General features: G+C 49.6%; 1 protein-coding gene across 2 annotated transcripts in view; it reads right to left on the reverse strand.

The window, feature by feature from the left end:
* APOOL (apolipoprotein O like) overlaps positions 1-18,809 on the reverse strand; it is a 45,393-nt gene extending 26,584 nt beyond the window's left edge. For both annotated transcript variants that reach the window (XM_069746116.1, XM_069746114.1), the window contains exons 1-8: positions 18,711-18,809; positions 16,077-16,181; positions 15,850-15,969; positions 15,374-15,428; positions 7,510-7,608; positions 6,712-6,803; positions 6,401-6,517; positions 4,481-4,616 (exon numbers count right to left, since the gene is read on the reverse strand). In XM_069746116.1, coding sequence (XP_069602217.1) covers positions 4,481-4,616; positions 6,401-6,517; positions 6,712-6,803; positions 7,510-7,608; positions 15,374-15,428; positions 15,850-15,969; positions 16,077-16,181; positions 18,711-18,722 — 736 coding nt within the window. In that variant the 5' untranslated portion in view covers positions 18,723-18,809. The remainder of the gene's footprint in view (positions 1-4,480; positions 4,617-6,400; positions 6,518-6,711; positions 6,804-7,509; positions 7,609-15,373; positions 15,429-15,849; positions 15,970-16,076; positions 16,182-18,710) is intronic.
* Positions 18,810-20,229: the final 1,420 nt, after the last annotated feature.

Below are 20,229 nucleotides of genomic sequence, written 5' to 3' on the forward strand. Positions count from 1 at the left end.
TCAGCATATCCAGTTTAAACTACTAAGGCTATGTTCACACCTTGCGTCGGGTCCCTGCGGGTTCTCCCGCAGCGGATTTGATAAATCTGCAGGGCAAAACAACTGCGGTTCTCCCTGCAGATTTATCGCGGTTTGTTCCGCGGGTTCCGCTGCGGGTTTCCGCCTATACTATTGATGCTGCATATGCAGCAATATGCAGCATCAATAGTAATGTTAAAAATAATAAAAATTGGTTATACTCACCCTCTGACGTCCCGATCCCTCGGCGCTGCACCCGGCGGTCCGGTTCCAGAGATGCTGTGCAAGAAGGACCCTTCGTGACGTCACGGTCATGTGACCGCGACGTCACCGCAGGTCCTGGTCGCACAGCAACTCTGACCGGACAGCCGCGTGCAGCGCCCAGGAGCTCCGGACATCAGAGGGTGAGTATAACCAGATTTTTTATTTTTTAACCCCAAATATGGTTCCCAGGGCCTGGAGGAGAGTCTCCTCTCCTCCACCCCGGGTACCACCCGCACATTATCCGCTTACTTCCCGCAATGTGGGCACAGCCCCATGCGGGAAGTAAGCGGTTCAATGTATTCCTATGGGTGCAGAATCGCAGCGATTCTGCACAAAGAAGTGACATGCTGCGGGTTGTAAACCGCTGCGTTCCCGCGCGGTTTTTCCCGCAGCATGTGCACAGCGGTTTGTGGTTTCCATAGGGTTTACATGTTACTGTAAACGCTATGGAAACTGCTGCGGACCCGCAGCATCAAAATCGCGGCGGTTCCGCGGTAAAAACCGCTAAGTGTGAATATAGCCTAACACTGACCTACAAAGCCATCCATAACCGGTCTCCTCCGTATGTTTCCAAACTAATCTCCCAATATCTTCCCTCACGTAATCTCCGATCCTCCCAAGACCTCCTTCTCTCCTCCATGCTTATTTGCTACTCACTCAATCGCCTCCAAGACTTCTCCCGAATATCCCCCATCCTCTGGAATTCTGTGCCCCAACACGTCCGGTTATCAACCACATTTGGATCCTTCAAAAGAAACCTAAAAACCCATCTCTTCAAAGAAGCTTACAGCCTGTAATGACCACACGGCCACCTCAACACCATCGGAGCTACTGCAACCCCCGACCTACTGTCTCCTTCCCCACCATCCTGTAGAATGTAAGCCCGCAAGGGCAGGGTCCTCGCCCCTCTGTATCAGTCTGTCATTGTTAGTTTTGTTTACTGTAAGTGATATTTGTATTTTGATGTAACCAAGTCTCATGTTCAGCACCATGGAATTAATGGTGCTATATAAATAAATAAATAATAATAATAATAATAATGTGCAGGGTTTCTTTTAACATTACTTTACTTTTGTCTTGTGGCATAGCATTGCAACAAATTCTTCAAAAATAGAGATTAACTTGCAGGAACCTGGCACAGAGAATGATGGATAAGAGCACAAGCATGAACAATGTTCACCCAAAAATTGTTCTATTAAAACTAAATTTTATTTGAACTGTTAAAAACACTAAATTGAGAATCCATGTGTATACCAGGACTGATGAGGCTACATACTATATTTGGTATTATCTTCATTCAATTTGTCTTAAATGAAAAAATACAAAAAGAATGGTCCTAAAGCCAAATTGGATATAATTCCACATCAAACATAAAAAAGGGGGTGGACAAAAGTATTGGCACTGTTCGAAAAATATATATTTTTTTTAAACTATAACATTGCCCCCGGGGGGGGGGGGCATCATGTTATAGTGTAAGATCGCTGATCTGACACTTTGCTGTGCACTGTGTCAGATCAGCGATCTGACATGCACAGAGCAGTGAGGCTTCCCGGCGCCTGCTCTGAGCAGGAGCTGTGAAGCCACCTCCCTGCAGGACCCGGATGCTGCGGCCATCTTGGATCCAGGCCTGCTGCAGGGAGGAGGAGGTAAGAGACCCTCGCAGCAACGCAATCACATCGCGTTGCTCTGGGGGTCTCAGGGAAGCCCGCCTGGAGCCCCCTCCCTGCGCGATGCTTCCCTATACCACCGGCACACTGCGATCATGTTTGATCGCAGTGTGCCGGGGGTTAATGTGCTGGGGGCGGTCCGTGACTGCTCCTGGCACATAGTGCCGGATGTCAGCTGCAATAGTCAGCTGACACCCGGCCGCGATCGGCCACGCTCCCCCCGTGAGCGTGGCTGATCACGTATGACGTACTATCCCGTCGGTGGTCATACGGGCCCACCCCACCTCGACGGGATAGTACGTCACATGTCAGAAAGGGGTTAAATGGGAAAAATCTGACTTTTTTTGGTGGCCGTCCCGAGTCATGTTCTCTGGGGTCTCAGCTACCCGGCAGCCGAGACCCCGGAGAAATTCCGACTCTGGGGGGCGCTATACACCTATTTATTAGCGCCATTAAAAAGCGAAGCTGCGGAATAAGTACCCTTAACTGCTGTTGTTAAAAGGCGTATCGGCAGTCATTAAGGGGTTAAAACCCAGCAGTTCTTGTGCACCAGACAGCAGCTCATCCCTCTGAGCTATTCAGCTTGCTGGACATTTCCTTCCTGACCCAGATACTAGTACCTGTGTTGTTTCCAAATGTCTCCACCCTGATAGAACATCCTACTTAATTGCACTTGTTTCCAAGACTATTCTGCTGCTACTATGTACTGACTCCTGGCTATTCCTGACTACGCTGCCTGCAGATCCTTCAACTATACTGCTGCTCCCGTGTACTGACTCCTGGCTATTCCTGACTACGCTGCCTGCAGATCCTTCAACTATACTGCTGCTCCCGTGTACGGACTCCTGGCTATTCCTGACTACACTACCTGCTGATCCTTCAAATATACTGCTGCTCCCATGTACTGACTCCCTGGCTATTCCTGACTACGCTACCTGCTGAGCCTTCAACTATACTGCTGCTCCCGTGTACTGACCTCTGGCTATTCCTGACTACGCTACCTACTGATCCTTCAACTATTCTGCTGCTCCCGTGTACTGACCTCTGGCTATTCCTGACTACACTACCTGCTGATCCTTCAATTATACTGCTGCTCCCGTGTACTGACCTCTGGCTATTCCTGACTACGCTACCTACTGATCCTTCAACTATACTGCTGCTCCTGTGTACTGACCCCTGGCTATTCCTGACTACACTACCTGCTGATCCTTCAACTATACTGCTGCTCCCGTGTACTGACCCCTGGCTATTCCTGACTACGCTACCTACTGATCGTTCAACTATACTGCTGCTCCCGTGTACTGACCTCTGGCTATTCCTGACTACACTACCTGCTGATCCTTCAACTATACTGCTGCTCCCGTGTACTGACCCCTGGCTATTCCTGACTACGCTACCTACTGATCGTTCAACTATACTGCTGCTCCCGTGTACTGACCCCTGGCTATTCCTGACTACACTACCTGCTGATCCTTCAACTATACTGCTGCTCCCGTGTACTGACCCCTGGCTATTCCTGACTACGCTACCTACTGATCCTTCAACTATACTGCTGCTCCCGTGTACTGACCCCTGGCTATTCCTGACTACACTACCTGCTGATCCTTCAACTATACTGCTGCTCCTGTGTACTGACCCCTGGCTATTCCTGACTACACTACCTGCTGATCCTTCAACTATACTGCTGCTCCCGTGTACTGACCTCTGGCTATTCCTGACTACACTACCTGCTGATCCTTCAACTATACTGCTGCTCCCGTGCACTGACCCCTGGCTATTCCTGACTACACTACCTGCAGATCCTTCAACTATACTGCTGCTCCCGTGTACTGACCCCTGGCTATTCCTGACTACACTACCTGCAGATCCTTCAACTATACTGCTGCTCCCGTGTACTGACCCCTGGCTATTCCTGACTACACTACCTGCAGATCCTTCAACTATACTGCTGCTCCTGTGTACCGATCCCTGGCTATTCCTGAGTATTCCAGATACCGATGCTGACCCTAGTGGCTGCAATACCACTACTCCAACCAAAGTAAGTCCATAACAGCTAAAGCCAGACATCGTTGAGAGGGGCTCCAACCTCTGGCCAGGTAGGGTATATGTTACCAACAGAAACCTCTAGAATTCCGTGGGCTGGGAATTTTTTGATTTGATCCCCATTATCCACAAACCTGATGCGACCAGGTCAGTTGTCAGTGTTCACGGGGACCAGATCCCTGTAAACCATCTCCAACCTGCCGGCATCCCTGCTCCTCTTGATTTATAGTTCTGGCACAGCATCACATCACTACAATGAGGTCATGCCAAGAAAACAAATCAATAGAGGAGCTCGGGATGCCGGCAGGTATATGGCGTACAGCTACATATAAGCAGATTTACGAGCACAGAATATCATCGCTGTCGGTAACGCACATGGTGGCTATAGCGAGTGCTATAATGCCACCATGATTAGGTGATTGGAGCAGTGCTTTGCTGGTGCATCAGCTGAAGTTTACACAAGCCAATAATGGTAGTGGTAAATTTACCTGTGGGGACACTGGTGGCACTGGGCTCTGCTGGATCTATAGGCAATGATGAGCTCGGCGGTGCCGGTGAGCTGGTCGGTTCCCGGTGCTCTGCGGGGGACTCTGCCGCACCGCGGTCCTCTTCTCTCAGAGCCTCCTGTCAGGAATGGGAGCAATATTCGGATCAGTACAGGCTGAGTAACACTGGGTGAGCTGCAGTTCGTAAACTCTGCACCATGTCCACGATCGCTGCAGATTCTGGGGTAAAAGGCTACAAATTAGCACCACGGAATTACAAAGGGCAAATCCTAACAAAGATTCACTGTGCAATTAGCTGCAAATGTTTAAGATTAGTGTTCACCTGCCCTTAACCCTTTTATGACATGTGCCATATATATATATGCCGCAAATCGAAAGGGGGTGTATGGTGCGGGCTCATGCAGTGAGCCTGCCCCATAGACAGCAGGCAATGGCTGTGAATTACAACCATGACCTGCCGATAACAATGACGGGTGGAGCGGAGCTCACGATTGATAACCTGTTAAATGCACCTGTCAATCTCTGACAGCAGCATTTAACTCCCGCTGACGAGCGTGCATGTAGTTACTTCCGCCCATCAGTGCACCCTTGATGTAATCATGGATTGCCGATGGGTTGCCATGACAGCCGGGGGTCAGCAGATGACCCCCATGCTTGTCATTACGGAACTCCTTTGAAACTCTGTTTGTGGCCGAACTTCAAATGAGACGGTGATTTCTGCTATATGCCGCAAAGCTGTGGCATCACTGTATATAGCACAAGCAATAAGACGATCGCATCTTCAAGCGCTCTAAAGGGGCGAACAAGATCAGTAAAAAAAAATAGTTTTAAAAAAATACGAAAAAAAAAAAAAAAGGTTCAACCGACCTCCCTTCCCCCCAGTGAAAATAAAGAAATTTAAAAATTAAAGAAATACACATATTTGTAATCGCTGCTTTCAGAAAAGTCCAATCTGTTAAAACATGAAAACAGTTAACCAGATCGGTGAACATCCTAAACAGAAAAAAATTCAAGGACAACAAAATTATATTTTTTTGGTCAGCACAATTCCACAAAAAAAATGCTGTAACAAGCGATCAAAAAGTCACATCTATCCCAAAATGACATCAATAAAAATGTCACGCCCTGCAAAAAAGAACCATCACACCTCTCCATCTCCAAAATGTCTCAGAAAGTGGCGACAACTCCAAAAATGTTTTTTTTGCAAACTTCAGATTTTTTTTTCCACCACTAAAATAAAAAAACTGGACATGTTTGGCATCGCCGTAATTGTACTGATGGGGAAAATCATATTGCATGGTCACTTTTACCATAAAAACATTTCCCAAAATATGTCAGAATTGTGTTTTTTTCACAATTTCACCAAATTTGGAATTTTTTCCCGCTTTTGTGTACAATATGTGGTAAAATGAATGGTGTCATCCAAAAGTACAACTCATCCCGCAAAAAAACAATGTCGACAGAACAATAAAATAGTGATGGCTCTGGGAAGAAGGGGAGGACAACAGAAATAAAATAAAAAGGGCTGCGCCGTGAAGGGGTAAAAGGGATGACTCCTCCCACTTATGTTTCGGGTTAAAAATAATTTTTACAATTGGGTTTCATTAAACTTTTTCACAGTTTTGTTCTTGAAGGCTCTTTGTTTTGCTGCACATTCAACTTTAATGTGGTCTGTGGCCATAAATCAGCTGAGAGGAGCTCAGAAAAAGACAAACGGGTTACCATCTCTCCCGTCAGAATGAGCTCACTGACAGATCCTCAGTTAAACCGATTCTGCAGACAGCAATAAACGGTGCAACATGAAACTCAGATGTAAATTTGATTTTGAGCCTAAAATAAATACATTTCATAAAAAAAAAAAGTGCCCCCAACAGTGGACGGCCCCTTTAATATTCCATTTACCTTTGTGTCCTCTGATCTGACTGGCATAGCTACTTCGTTCTGTGGTTTCGTCCTCCACAACGAGCTCACGCCATCATACGTCCAATGACCAGCGCTGTATAACTTCTTACCGGTTACCTGAGGAATCGTATCAAGCGGGCGTCAGACAGTCACATCATCATATCTGCTACAACGCATCTTACAATTCACTGACAGCAAGCAGAGATGTGGAATGTGCTGGATTCTCTTATGTCATGATTACCAGTCCTAGCACAACCCCCTCCCGTCTCCGACATGTGCTAAACACACATCGAGGGTGAGAACATCTTTACCTTGGCAAAAATAACTGCGTGTGCGGGATAACAGACGGATGCGCCCAAGGCGGCCAGACCCGTCGGGTACACGAGCTTCTTCAGCCTGGAGCCTATAAAATAAAGAGCAGACGGAGAAAGGTCAATTTAATTTATATTCATGATACTTTGTGACCTCGATACAAGTCATAAAAGACACAATGTAACGAGTTTCCAGGATTATCACTTTAGTGTCTGGTTCGATGACGCATAACCCCAAGCCCTAAATATCGGAGCATCAAAGGGCACATTCATTTCATGGACAGCCAGATAATTATTACCAGCCAGGGCAATAATCTGGGAAATGAATTCTCAGTGTTGACATCATATCTATAGCATGTGACCGCTGCTGACAATCACTGGTCATGACCACTGAGTAGCGATTGGTGGCTTGAGAACATGATGTAGACGTGATGTGATCACTGCACCTAAGGATCGATGGAGGGCAGTAACATGACGTAAATATGGATGATGCTTTCAAGCTCAAGTCTGTTGGCCACTGAATTGTGGCCCATGCCCCTACGCTCACATCTGGTCTCCCATAAAACACACGTTAGTAACCTATTGGGTTTTGGAGAAAGCTGGGTGGAAAGCAACATGGCTGCCACCACTTCTATCACTGCTTTTCCCACAGGGGGTGAACATTTTAGAGATGCACATTTTTCCCCCTCTAATTGCGCCGCGACATCCCCCACTGCAGCGGGCTACGTTATCACGCACATCCACGGTCTCAGATTCCCTGTTTATAGGGATACGTGACACTGTACAGCCGGAGCTCACCTCTCCTGGCCAACACCAATCCGGCCAATCCACTGACTGAGATGATCCCCACTCGTGGCAGAAACTCGGGGGGCGGATTCTTCAAGTAAACGAAACTATCTAGAAAGGGGGGAGATGGAAAATAATAGTGTTATTGATTTCACAGGCGGGTGGCTGATAATTTCTTACATGATGTCCGGTCTGTGTGCAGCCGCATCTACAGACGTCACGTGCAGGAATGAATACGACAACCACGACTACTGCACACGCAGTTATGTCGCGATTCTGCCGGAACAGTCCAGGATTTATCCTCTACATCAGAGGTCCCCAACTCCAGTCCTCAAGGCCCACCAACAGGTCATGTTTTCAGGATTTCCTTTGCATTGCACAGGTGATGCAATTATTACCTGGGCAAGACTAAGGAAATCCTGAAAACATGACCTGTTGGTGGGCCTTGAGGACTGGAGTTGGGGACCTCTGCTCTACATACACGAGATTGAGGTCCGACCTTGGCCTCTCCAGACTTCCCCAAAGACATCGGTGCAAGGCCGTGTGTTCATGAGTTTCCAAAAGGGAGAGAAGAAAGCTACCGCTCCACTCCTCTTCCCTTACTATAGAACTGCACGATCCCTCTCTACCCCAATATCAGTGTCTGGAAGCCCCCATACACAAAGGATGAACGTCGTCTGTCGTACCCATCCATCTTGTGTGTACAGGGGCCTTTATTGTTGTGAATTCTGTGGCTGAGTTCACTTCTGTGGTCACAAGTGGTATTGCAGTCTCTGGGCTTCCTCCCTCAGGTGTTTTGGTGAGCTCGTTGGCTACCTTGCTATTTAGCTCCACCTGAGTCTGTCTTCCTTGCTCCTTGTCAATGTTCCAGTGTTGGATCTGAGCTACTGCATCTTTCCTTGGGCCTGCTGCTCTGCTAGATAAGTGCTTCTAGTTTGTTTTCTGTTTTTTCTGTCCAGCTTGCTATTAACTTTTGCTGGAAGCTCTGAGAAGCAAAGGGGTGCACCGCCGTGCTGTTAGTTCGGCACGGTGGGTCTTTTTGCCCCTTTGCGTGGTTTTCGTTTTAGGGTTTTTTGTAGACTGCATAGTTCTCTTTGCTATCCTCGCTCTGTCTAGAATATCGGGCCTCACTTTGCTGAATCTATTTCATTCCTACGTTTGTCTTTTCATCTTGCTAACAGTCATTATATGTGGGGGGCTGCCTATTCCTTTGGGGTATTTCTCTGAGGTAAGTCAGGCTTGTATTTCTATCTTCAGGCTAGTCAGCTCCTCAGGCAGTGCCGAGTTGCATAGGTAGTTGATAGGCGCAATCCACTGCTGCTTACAGTTGTGTGAGGATAGATCAGGTACTGCAGTCTACAGAGATTCCACGTCTCAGAGCTCGTCCTATTGTTTTTGGTTATTGCCAGATCTCTGTATGTGCGCTGATTACTGCACGCTGTGTTGCCTGATTGCCAGCCATAACAGTACAAGGAGCCCTCCAATGATTTCCAATAGAGGGAAAAAAGAAATTCTGACATCATTTTTTTTTCTTAGCTCTGTCTTCAGTCTTTTTTTTCCCCTAGACATTAGAGTGCTTCAGGACACAGCTGTGGACATGGATATTCAGGCTCTGTGCTCCTCAATGGATAATCTCGTTGTAAATGTACAAAAGATTCAAGATACTATTGATCAGAAATCGATGCTAGAACCAAGAATTCCGATTCCTGATTTGTTTTTTGGTGACAGAACTAAGTTCCTGAGTTTCAGAAATAATTGTAAGCTATTTTTGGCCTTGAAACCTCATTCTTCTGGTAATCCTATTCAACAGGTTTTGATTATTATTTCTTTTTTGCGCGGCGACCCACAGGACTGGGCGTTTTCTCTTGCACCAGGAGATTCTGCATTGAGTAATGTTGATGCATTTTTCCAGGCACTGGGATTGCTTTACGATGAGCCTAATTCAGTGGATCAAGCTGAGAAAAATCTGCTGGCTTTATGCCAGGGTCAGGATGATGTAGAAGTATATTGTCAGAAATTTAGGAAATGGTCAGTACTCACTCTGTGGAATGAATCTGCACTAGCGGCTTTGTTCAGAAAGGGTCTCTCTGAAGCTCTTAAGGATGTAATGGTGGGATTTCCTATGCCTGCTGGTTTGAATGAGTCTATGTCCTTGGCCATTCAGATCGGTCGTCGCTTGCGCGAGCGTAAATCTGTGCACCATCTGGCGGTATTGTCTGAGAGTAAGCCTGAGCCTATGCAGTGCGACAGGACTATGACTAAAGTAGAACGGCACGAACACAGACGTCTGAACAGACTGTGTTTCTATTGTGGTGATTCTACTCATGCTATTTCTAATTGTCCTAAACGCACTAGGCGGTTCGATAGCTCTGCCGTTATTGGTACTGTACAGTCCAAATTCCTTTTGTCCATTACCTTAATGTGCTCTTTGTCATCATATTCTGTCATGGCGTTTGTGGATTCAGGCGCTGCCCTGAATCTGATGGATTTGGATTATGCTAAACGTTGTGGATTTTTCTTGGAGCCTTTGCGGTGTCCTATTCCGTTGAGAGGAATTGATGCTACACCTTTGGCCAAGAATAAGCCTCAGTACTGGGCCCAGCTGACCATGTGCATGGCTCCTGCACATCAGGAAGTTATTCGCTTTTTGGTACTGCATAATTTGCATGATGTGGTCGTGTTGGGGTTGCCATGGCTACAAACCCATAATCCAATATTGGATTGGAACTCTATGTCGGTAACCAGCTGGGGTTGTCAGGGAGTACATGGTGATGTTCCATTTTTGTCTATTTCGTCATCCATTCCTTCTGACATCCCAGAGTTCTTGTCGGACTTTCAGGATGTATTTGAAGAGTCCAAGTCTGATGCCCTACCTCCGCATAGGAATTGTGATTGTGCTATCGATTTGATTCCTGGTAGTAAATTCCCTAAGGGTCGTTTATTTAATTTGTCCGTACCTGAACACACCGCTATGCGCAGTTATGTGAAGGAGTCCCTGGAGAAGGGACATATTCGCCCATCGTCGTCACCATTGGGAGCAGGGTTCTTTTTTGTAGCCAAGAAGGATGGTTCGCTAAGACCGTGTATTGATTACCGCCTTCTTAATAAGATCACTGTTAAGTTTCAGTATCCCTTGCCATTGATTTCTGACTTGTTTGCTCGGATTAAGGGGGCTAGTTGGTTTACTAAGATTGATCTTCGTGGTGCGTATAATCTGGTGAGAATCAGGCAGGGAGATGAATGGAAAACGGCATTTAATACGCCCGAGGGTCATTTTGAGTATCTGGTGATGCCGTTCGGACTTGCCAATGCTCCATCTGTTTTTCAGTCTTTTATGCATGACATTTTCCGTGAGTATCTGGATAAATTCTTGATTGTTTACTTGGATGACATTTTGATCTTCTCAGATGATTGGGAGTCTCATGTGAAGCAAGTCAGAATGGTTTTCCAGGTACTGCGTGCTAATTCCTTGTTCGTGAAGGGATCAAAGTGTCTCTTCGGTGTGCAGAAAGTTTCATTTTTGGGGTTCATCTTTTCCCCTTCTACTATCGAGATGGATCCGGTTAAGGTTCAGGCCATCCAGGATTGGACTCAGCCGACATCTCTAAAAAGTTTGCAGAAATTCCTGGGCTTTGCTAATTTTTATCGTCGCTTCATCTGTAATTTTTCTAGCATTGCCAGACCATTGACCGATTTGACCAAGAAGGGTGCTGATTTGGTTAATTGGTCTTCTGCTGCCGTGGAAGCTTTTCAGGAGTTGAAGCGTCGTTTTTGCTGTGCCCCTGTGTTGTGTCAACCTGATGTTTCTCTTCCGTTCCAGGTCGAGGTTGATGCTTCTGAGATTGGTGCAGGGGCGGTTTTGTCACAGAGAGGTTCTGGTTGCTCAGTGTTCAAACCATGTGCTTTCTTTTCCAGGAAATTTTCTGCTGCTGAGCGTAATTATGATGTGGGCAACCGAGAGTTGCTGGCCATGAAGTGGGCATTCGAGGAGTGGCGTCATTGGCTTGAGGGTGCTAAGCATCGCGTGGTGGTTTTGACTGATCATAAGAACCTTACTTATCTTGAGTCTGCCAAGCGCTTGAATCCTAGACAGGCCCGTTGGTCGTTATTTTTTGCTCGTTTTGATTTTGTGATTTCATACCTTCCGGGCTCTAAAAATGTGAAGGCGGATGCTCTGTCTAGGAGTTTTGTGCCCGACTCTCCGGGGTTATCTGAGCCGGCGAGTATCCTCAAGGAAGGAGTCATTGTGTCTGCCATCTCCCCTGATTTGCGGAGAGTGTTGCAGAAATTTCAGGCTAATAAACCTGATCGTTGTCCGGCCGAGAAACTGTTCGTCCCTGATAGGTGGACTAGTAAAGTTATCTCTGAACTTCATTGTTCGGTGCTGGCCGGTCATCCAGGAATCTTTGGTACCAGGGAGTTGGTTGCTAGATCCTTCTGGTGGCCATCTCTGTCACGGGATGTGCGTGCTTTTGTGCAGTCCTGTGGAATTTGTGCTAGGGCTAAGCCCTGCTGTTCACGTGCCAGTGGGTTGCTTTTGCCCTTGCCGGTCCCGAAGAGGCCTTGGACACATATTTCGATGGATTTCATTTCTGACCTTCCCGTTTCTCAAAAAATGTCGGTCATTTGGGTGGTCTGTGATCGCTTTTCTAAAATGGTCCATCTGGTGCCCTTGGTTAAATTGCCTTCCTCCTCTGATTTGGTGCCTTTGTTCTTCCAGCATGTGGTTCGTTTACATGGCATTCCTGAGAATATTGTTTCTGACAGAGGTTCCCAGTTTGTCTCGAGGTTCTGGCGAGCCTTTTGTGGTAGGATGGGCATTGACCTATCTTTTTCCTCGGCCTTCCATCCTCAGACTAATGGCCAGACCGAACGAACCAATCAGACCTTGGAAACATATCTGAGATGTTTTGTTTCCGCTGACCAGGATGATTGGGTGTCATTTTTGCCATTGGCTGAGTTCGCCCTTAATAATCGGGCCAGCTCGGCTACCTTGGTCTCTCCATTTTTCTGCAATTCTGGGTTCCATCCTCGTTTCTCTTCAGGACAGGTTGAGTCTTCGGACTGTCCTGGTGTGGATTATGTGGTGGACAGGTTGCAGCAGATCTGGACTCAGGTAGTGGACAATTTGACCTTGTCCCAGGAGAAGGCTCAGCTTTTCGCTAATCGCAGACGCCGTGTGGGACCCCGACTTCGTGTTGGGGATCTGGTTTGGTTATCTTCTCGTCATATACCTATGAAGGTTTCCTCTCCTAAATTTAAACCTCGTTTTATTGGTCCGTATAGGATTTCTGAGATTCTCAATCCGGTGTCTTTTCGTCTGACCCTCCCAGACTCCTTTTCCATACATAATGTATTCCATAGGTCGTTGTTGAGGAGATACGTGGCACCTATGGTTCCATCTGTGGAGCCTCCTGCCCCTGTTTTGGTGGAGGGGGAATTGGAGTATATTGTGGAGAAGATTTTGGATTCTCGTGTCTCTAGACGGAAACTCCAGTATCTGGTCAAATGGAAGGGTTATGCTCAGGAAGATAATTCCTGGGTTTTTGCCTCTGATGTCCATGCCCCAGATCTTGTTCGTGCCTTTCATGTGGCTCATCCTGGTCGGCCTGGGGGTTCTGGTGAGGGTTCGGTGACCCCTCCTCAAGGGGGGGGTACTGTTGTGAATTCTGTGGCTGAGTTCACTTCTGTGGTCACAAGTGGTATTGCAGTCTCTGGGCTTCCTCCCTCAGGTGTTTTGGTGAGCTCGTTGGCTGCCTTGCTATTTAGCTCCACCTGAGTCTGTCTTCCTTGCTCCTTGTCAATGTTCCAGTGTTGGATCTGAGCTACTGCATCTTTCCTTGGGCCTGCTGCTCTGCTAGATAAGTGCTTCTAGTTTGTTTTCTGTTTTTTCTGTCCAGCTTGCTATTAACTTTTGCTGGAAGCTCTGAGAAGCAAAGGGGTGCACCGCCGTGCTGTTAGTTCGGCACGGTGGGTCTTTTTGCCCCTTTGCGTGGTTTTCGTTTTAGGGTTTTTTGTAGACTGCATAGTTCTCTTTGCTATCCTCGCTCTGTCTAGAATATCGGGCCTCACTTTGCTGAATCTATTTCATTCCTACGTTTGTCTTTTCATCTTGCTAACAGTCATTATATGTGGGGGGCTGCCTATTCCTTTGGGGTATTTCTCTGAGGTAAGTCAGGCTTGTATTTCTATCTTCAGGCTAGTCAGCTCCTCAGGCAGTGCCGAGTTGCATAGGTAGTTGATAGGCGCAATCCACTGCTGCTTACAGTTGTGTGAGGATAGGTTCAGGTACTGCAGTCTACAGAGATTCCACGTCTCAGAGCTCGTCCTATTGTTTTTGGTTTTTGCCAGATCTCTGTATGTGCGCTGATTACTGCACGCTGTGTTGCCTGATTGCCAGCCATAACACTTTATATATAGAAGACTTATCTTTAGGACAGATTAGTGGGTGTCCAGCACCTGCTCTGATCCGCTAGGTGTATGGATCCAAAATGCCACAGGTCTGTACTGTGTAGTGTCCATCCTTGGATACTACAGATCCTATTCACTGTAATGGGAAAGGAGCTGCAGTACTGAAAACGGGCACTATACAGGGAATGGAGCTGTGCTGTTTGCCCTAAGGATACGTGCACACGTACGTGGGATCTCTGCGGATTTTTCCGCACCTGTTTTTGTAAATCCGCAGGTAAACCGCACTGCGGCTAAACCGCGGTTGTTGTGCGGATTCCACCTGCAGATACCTATTATGGAGCAGGTGTAAAACGCAGCGGAATCCGCACAAAGAATTGACATGCTGCAGAATAAACAACGCAGCGTTTCTGCGCATTTCTTTCCACAGCTTGTGCACTGCGGATTTTGTTTTCCATAGGTTTACATGGTACTGTAAACTCATGGAAAACAGCTGTGAATCTGCAGCGTCAAAAACGCTGCAGATCCGCAGCAAAATTCGCAGTGTGTGCACATAGCCTAAGGCCTGTAAAAAGCTGGCTGGTGGCGGTACCAGACCCCCGCCGATCTGATACTGATTTATCCTAAGGACAGGTCATCAACATCAAAGTCCTGTGTTACCCATCTTTAGGGACTTTTATTAGCCCCATTTTATTTGGGGCAAAAAACAATAATTTTTTCAGTTGGTTTCATTAATACTTTTGCAACATTTTGCTTTTACAGGCTCCGTTTTCCTGGATAATCAATGTTGATGTTGTCATACATCAGCTAAGAGGAGCTCAGAAAAAAAAAACAAAATAGGTACAAATTCCCTGGCCAGCCTGTCAGGGAGAGCTGACTGACAGATTCTCAGTCACCTCATTCTGCAGTCAGCAATAAGACAGTGCCACACAGCGGCTACAGAAGGCGAAGGAGCAACATTTTTAATGAAACCCAATCACAAGAATTACGGTATATTTATTACACATGTATTCAAAGGAAACCTGTCAGTAAGAAACCCCCAGAAACCATTTGTATGGGCATGCAAGTCTTAAAATGTAAATCCACCATCACCCTTAAATCGTGCATCTATTGCTGCATCCTGAGTAATTACTGTTTTCTTTCATAAGCAAATGATGCAGAAAGTGGTCTGAGTGGGGGAAAATGCACTTAAAGAGCCCTCCCTCCCCAAGGTTGTTTAGCTTGATGAGCTTCATTGATGGCTCAAACAGGCTGGTGCTGGGCAGGGTAAGAACCTCAGGAGCCGGAAGCTTGACAAGTGCTTTGTCATGCCCAGAGCACTTACCACCTAATTTGCATATGGGTGAAGAGGATTTAAACTGTTCCAATAGGTTTCCATAGGATTCTTCCCCGTTCTTACATTCAGTGGAGAAAGTGTGCAGTAAAACAGCTAATGAAGCGCAGCGGGAATCTTCTGCCGAGCACTCACCTTTCCCAAACTGTATGGTTTCTTCTACTCCATTCCGGACTGAGGTGCAGGCGTTCTGAAGGAAGCAGAGTGATACAATGTAACCAGAGCATTCAGGCCTCCTCCCCCGCCCGGGTATATGACAGTCACCATATTGGCAAACAGCGAAAGGATTCTTACAGGATAAGTGAGTAAAATGAGAAAAATCCAGTACAGGAGAAACACACCATAAAGGATTTGGTACGCTCAGCCTAGTCACAGGCTGCAGCGAATCACAGGCAGCAGCAACAACTGGGTCATCACCACTTCAACCAGTGATCAGCTGCAGCAGTCACACACCTATGCTGACCAGCAGCACAGAGATTGCCACAGCACCAAGGTAGTTCTGTGAGAACAACTCTGGGGAATCCATGAGGCAAGTAGAATTTTTAATTTTGTTTTTTTTTCATTTTTAAGTATGATAGGTCATTTAAAAGACACGCTGCACCATAACTTACCTGAGTCCAGGTCACCGCAGGCCACACTGTTTTCCGTAAAGCAGAGACCACGCACTGCACTCGGCCCGGCGATGCTTCAATAAATCTGGATTCTTGTGGAGGGATGGCGTACACTGACAACTGGAAGAAAAGAGAGATCGGGATGATGAGCGGGGGCAAAAACTAAAAACACTCCAATACCACCAGATCTGCTCCCCCAACCATGGCTGACGCTGCACCCTGGCTACCTGGTGGGGGTTCAGACGATCGCCTTTAGCCTCTCGGTCAGACACTGCATAAAGGCCATAGGAGGAGACGACCAGCCCCACCGGTATCGCGGCCACCTTCAGCATCTGGATGGAAGAAAAAAAGTTAACAGAAGTTTTCCATAATAAGGGGTACAGCAGCGATGAGTACGATATAGATATATAAATATATATGTACATATACACACAGTGCTGTGCAAAAGTTTTATACAGGTGCATAAAAAATGCAGAGTAAGAAGCTACATACATAGAAGCGTTACTAGTTTATTTCTATCAGTTCCCATCTGCCTCCATCACGTCTTCTCATCACTCGCACACAGTGTATGAAAGATCTCAGCAGGAGGTTGTTCCAAATATCTTGGAGAACTGACTCCAGATCTTCATCACACAGCCGGGCGTTATGCTGAAAACTGGCTACTGGGACACTTTGGAGAAACGGCCACACCACTGTATACCCCACCACAAGGTTACACTGAGCTGTCAGTGCTCCTGGAATGAAGACTGGAGGGGTCCGGCTACTGGACATTATGCCCCCTACACCATAATTCCGGGAGCAGGACCGGTGTGACGTTCCCTTGTGTTCCCTTCCAGAGGAAGACTAAAATAAACAATACACCCTGAAGTGGAGACTTGTCCTCCTTGGTGAGGAGTCCTGATTTTTTTGGGATTCACTGATAGGGAGAGATTGGTCTGAGACCACATGGGTGACGCCATGGAGAGGCCTCACGAGGAAACGGGAAAGTCTCCCGGGACCTGTCAGTACAACACAACCCGACCGCATGTTCCTCGCACTACTGTGAGCCTCCTGCGTGGCCTGAACCGGCTCCCATGGCGTCGGGCGCGTCTCCATCGAGCACATTAGGGGTAATTGGTCGGTGATTACACAGGAGCTGCCGGCAGCGTTTCTGGACTCGTCTCCATGGAGCACACTAGGGGTCATTGATTGGCGATTACACAGGAGATGCTGGCAGCGTCTCCATCGAGCACATTGGGGACATCATTGGTCGGTGATTACACAGGAGCTGCCAGCAGCGGGTCCTGATGATTTCTTTCCTCAGACGACCATTAATGACCTCAGTGCCTGCAGCCGAGGCCAAAGGTGCCGGGACTTCTGCACGAGGCTTGGGGTGCTGGGATTTCTCCACGAGGCCGGAGGTGGCGGGATTTCTCCACGAGGCCGGAGGTGCCGGGATTTCTACACGAGGCCGGAGGTGCCGGGATTTCTGCACGAGGCCGGAGGTGCCGGGATTTCTGCACGAGGCCGGGGGTGCCGGGATTTCTGCACGAGGCCGGAGGTGCCGGGATTTCTGCACGAGGCCGGGGGTGCCCGGATTTCTGCACGAGGCCGGAGGTGCCGGGATTTCTGCACGAGGCCGGGGGTGCCGGGATTTCTGCACGAGGCCGGAGGTGCCGGGATTTCTGCACGAGGCCGGAGGTGCCGGGATTTCTGCACGAGGCCGGAGGTGCCGGGATTTCTGCACGAGGCCGGAGGTGCCGGGATTTCTGCACGAGGCCGGAGGTGCCGGGATTTCTGCACGAGGCCGGAGGTGCCGGGATTTCTGCACGAGGCCGGAGGTGCCGGGATTTCTGCACGAGGCCGGGGGTGCCGGGATTTCTACACGAGGCCGGAGGTGCCGGGATTTCTCCACGAGGCCGGAGGTGCCGGGATTTCTGCACGAGGCCGGAGGTGCCGGGATTTCTGCACGAGGCCGGAGGTGCCGGGATTTCTACACGAGGCCGGAGGTGCCGGGATTTCTACACGAGGCCGGAGGTGCCGGGATTTCTGCACGAGGCCGGGGGTGCCGGGATTTCTGCACGAGGCCGGAGGTGCCGGGATTTCTACACGAGGCCGGGGGTGCCGGGATTTCTGCACGAGGCCGGGGGTGCCGGGATTTCTACACGAGGCCGGAGGTGCCGGGATTTCTACACGAGGCCGGAGGTGCCGGGATTTCTGCACGAGGCCGGGGGTGCCGGGATTTCTGCACGAGGCCGGAGGTGCCGGGATTTCTGCACGAGGCCGGGGGTGCCGGGATTTCTGCACGAGGCCGGGGGTGCCGGGATTTCTACACGAGGCCGGAGGTGCCGGGATTTCTGCACGAGGCCGGAGGTGCCGGGATTTCTGCACGAGGCCGGGGGTGCCGGGATTTCCGCACGAGGCCGGGGGTGCCGGGATTTCTACACGAGGCCGGAGGTGCCGGGATTTCTACACGAGGCCGGAGGTGCCGGGATTTCTGCACGAGGCCGGGGGTGCCGGGATTTGTCTACGAGGCCGGAGGTGCCGGGATTTCTGCACAAGGCCCAGACTCCGGACTAGGTGAATCCAGCGGTTGTGATCCCGTTGATTCCTTCTCCCACAGATCAGTGACGTCTCCGTCCTGTGATCTCCATCACTGCTTCTTGGTGCTGTAAGGTCAATGTGAGGAGAGCAGTGACAGCCGCACTGCATGCTGGGCTGTGAGCTCTGCACTATACACTTCACATGGGTCTATGAGGTATAATCTCCTCTGTACTGTGACTGTCTGCAGAGCTGAGATATATACACCACAGTGAGAATACGGTGACAGAACTACAAGTCCCAGCATTCCCCCGCACCGTCTGTCAGGTTCCGACACTCACCTTGGACACCATGGGGCGCCCCCCTCCTCTTCCTCCTGCGCAGTCGCAGTCGCACGGGTCGGTGACAGGTTAGTACGGAAAGCAGCGCGGACCAAACCTCCTGTCAGCGCGACGCCGACTGATGACGTCCCGGGCTTAGCTGTCACTCACGGCAGGGGGCGGGGTTAGTGGGCGCTGACCTGACAGGAGAGTTCTGCACGTTGTGTATGTGGCGCTGCACGGCCGCGGTATATGTCAGCGCTGATAACAGAGAACGCGCACATAGCAGAGGCTGCCATATCCGTTTGTGCGTTCATTGCGGTTTTTCATCTACCAGATCTGTCAGAGATAATGAAAACATTGGGACGTGTCCAACACCGTCACCGCACACCCCCAGGATGTCTCCAGCGCCTCACACCGTCACCGCACACTCCGGGGACGTCTCCAGCATCTCACACCGTCACCGCACACTCCGGGGACGTCTCCAGCATCTCACACCGTCACCGCACACTCCGGGATGTCTCCAGTGCCTCACACCGTCACCGCACACTCCGGGGACGTCTCCAGCACCTCACACCGTCACCGCACACTCCGGGGATGTCTCCAGTGCCTCACACCGTCACCGCACACTCCCGGGACGTCTCCATCACCTCACACCGTCACCGCACACCCCCAGGATGTCTCCAGCGCCTCACACCGTCACCGCACACTCCGGGGACGTCTCCAGCACCTCAGACCGTCACCGCACACTCCGGGGATGTCTCCAGTGCCTCACACCGTCACCGCACACTCCCAGGATGTCTCCATCACCTCACACCGTCACCGCACACTCCTGGAAAGTCTCCAGCGCCTCACACCGTCACCGCACACTCCCGGGACGTCTCCAGCACCTCAGACCATCACCGCACACTCCCGGGATGTCTCCAGCATCTCACACCGTCACCACACACTCCGGGGACGTCTCCAGCACCTCACACCGTCACCGCACGCCCCCAGGATGTCTCCAGCGCCTCACACCGTCACCGCACACTCCCAGGATGTCTCCAGCACCTCACACCGTCACCACACACTCCGGGGACGTCTCCAGCACCTCACACCGTCACCGCACGCCCCCAGGATGTCTCCAGCGCCTCACACCGTCACCGCACACTCCCAGGATGTCTCCATCACCTCACACCGTCACCACACACTCCGGGGACGTCTCCAGCGCCTCACACCGTCACCGCACACTCCGGGGACGTCTCCAGCACCTCACACCGTCACTGCACACTCCGGGGACGTCTCCAGCACCTCACACCGTCACCACACACTCCGGGGACGTCTCCAGCATCTCACACCGTCACCGCACACTCCCGGGATGTCTCCAGCATCTCACACCGTCACCGCACACTCCGGGATGTCTCCAGTGCCTCACACCGTCACCGCACACTCCCAGGATGTCTCCATCACCTCACACCGTCACCGCACACTCCTGGAAAGTCTCCAGCGCCTCACACCGTCACCGCACACTCCGGGGACGTCTCCAGCACCTCACACCGTC

Source organism: Ranitomeya imitator, chromosome 2, assembly GCF_032444005.1.
Source record: "Ranitomeya imitator isolate aRanImi1 chromosome 2, aRanImi1.pri, whole genome shotgun sequence".
Classification (NCBI taxonomy): Eukaryota; Metazoa; Chordata; class Amphibia; order Anura; family Dendrobatidae; genus Ranitomeya; species Ranitomeya imitator.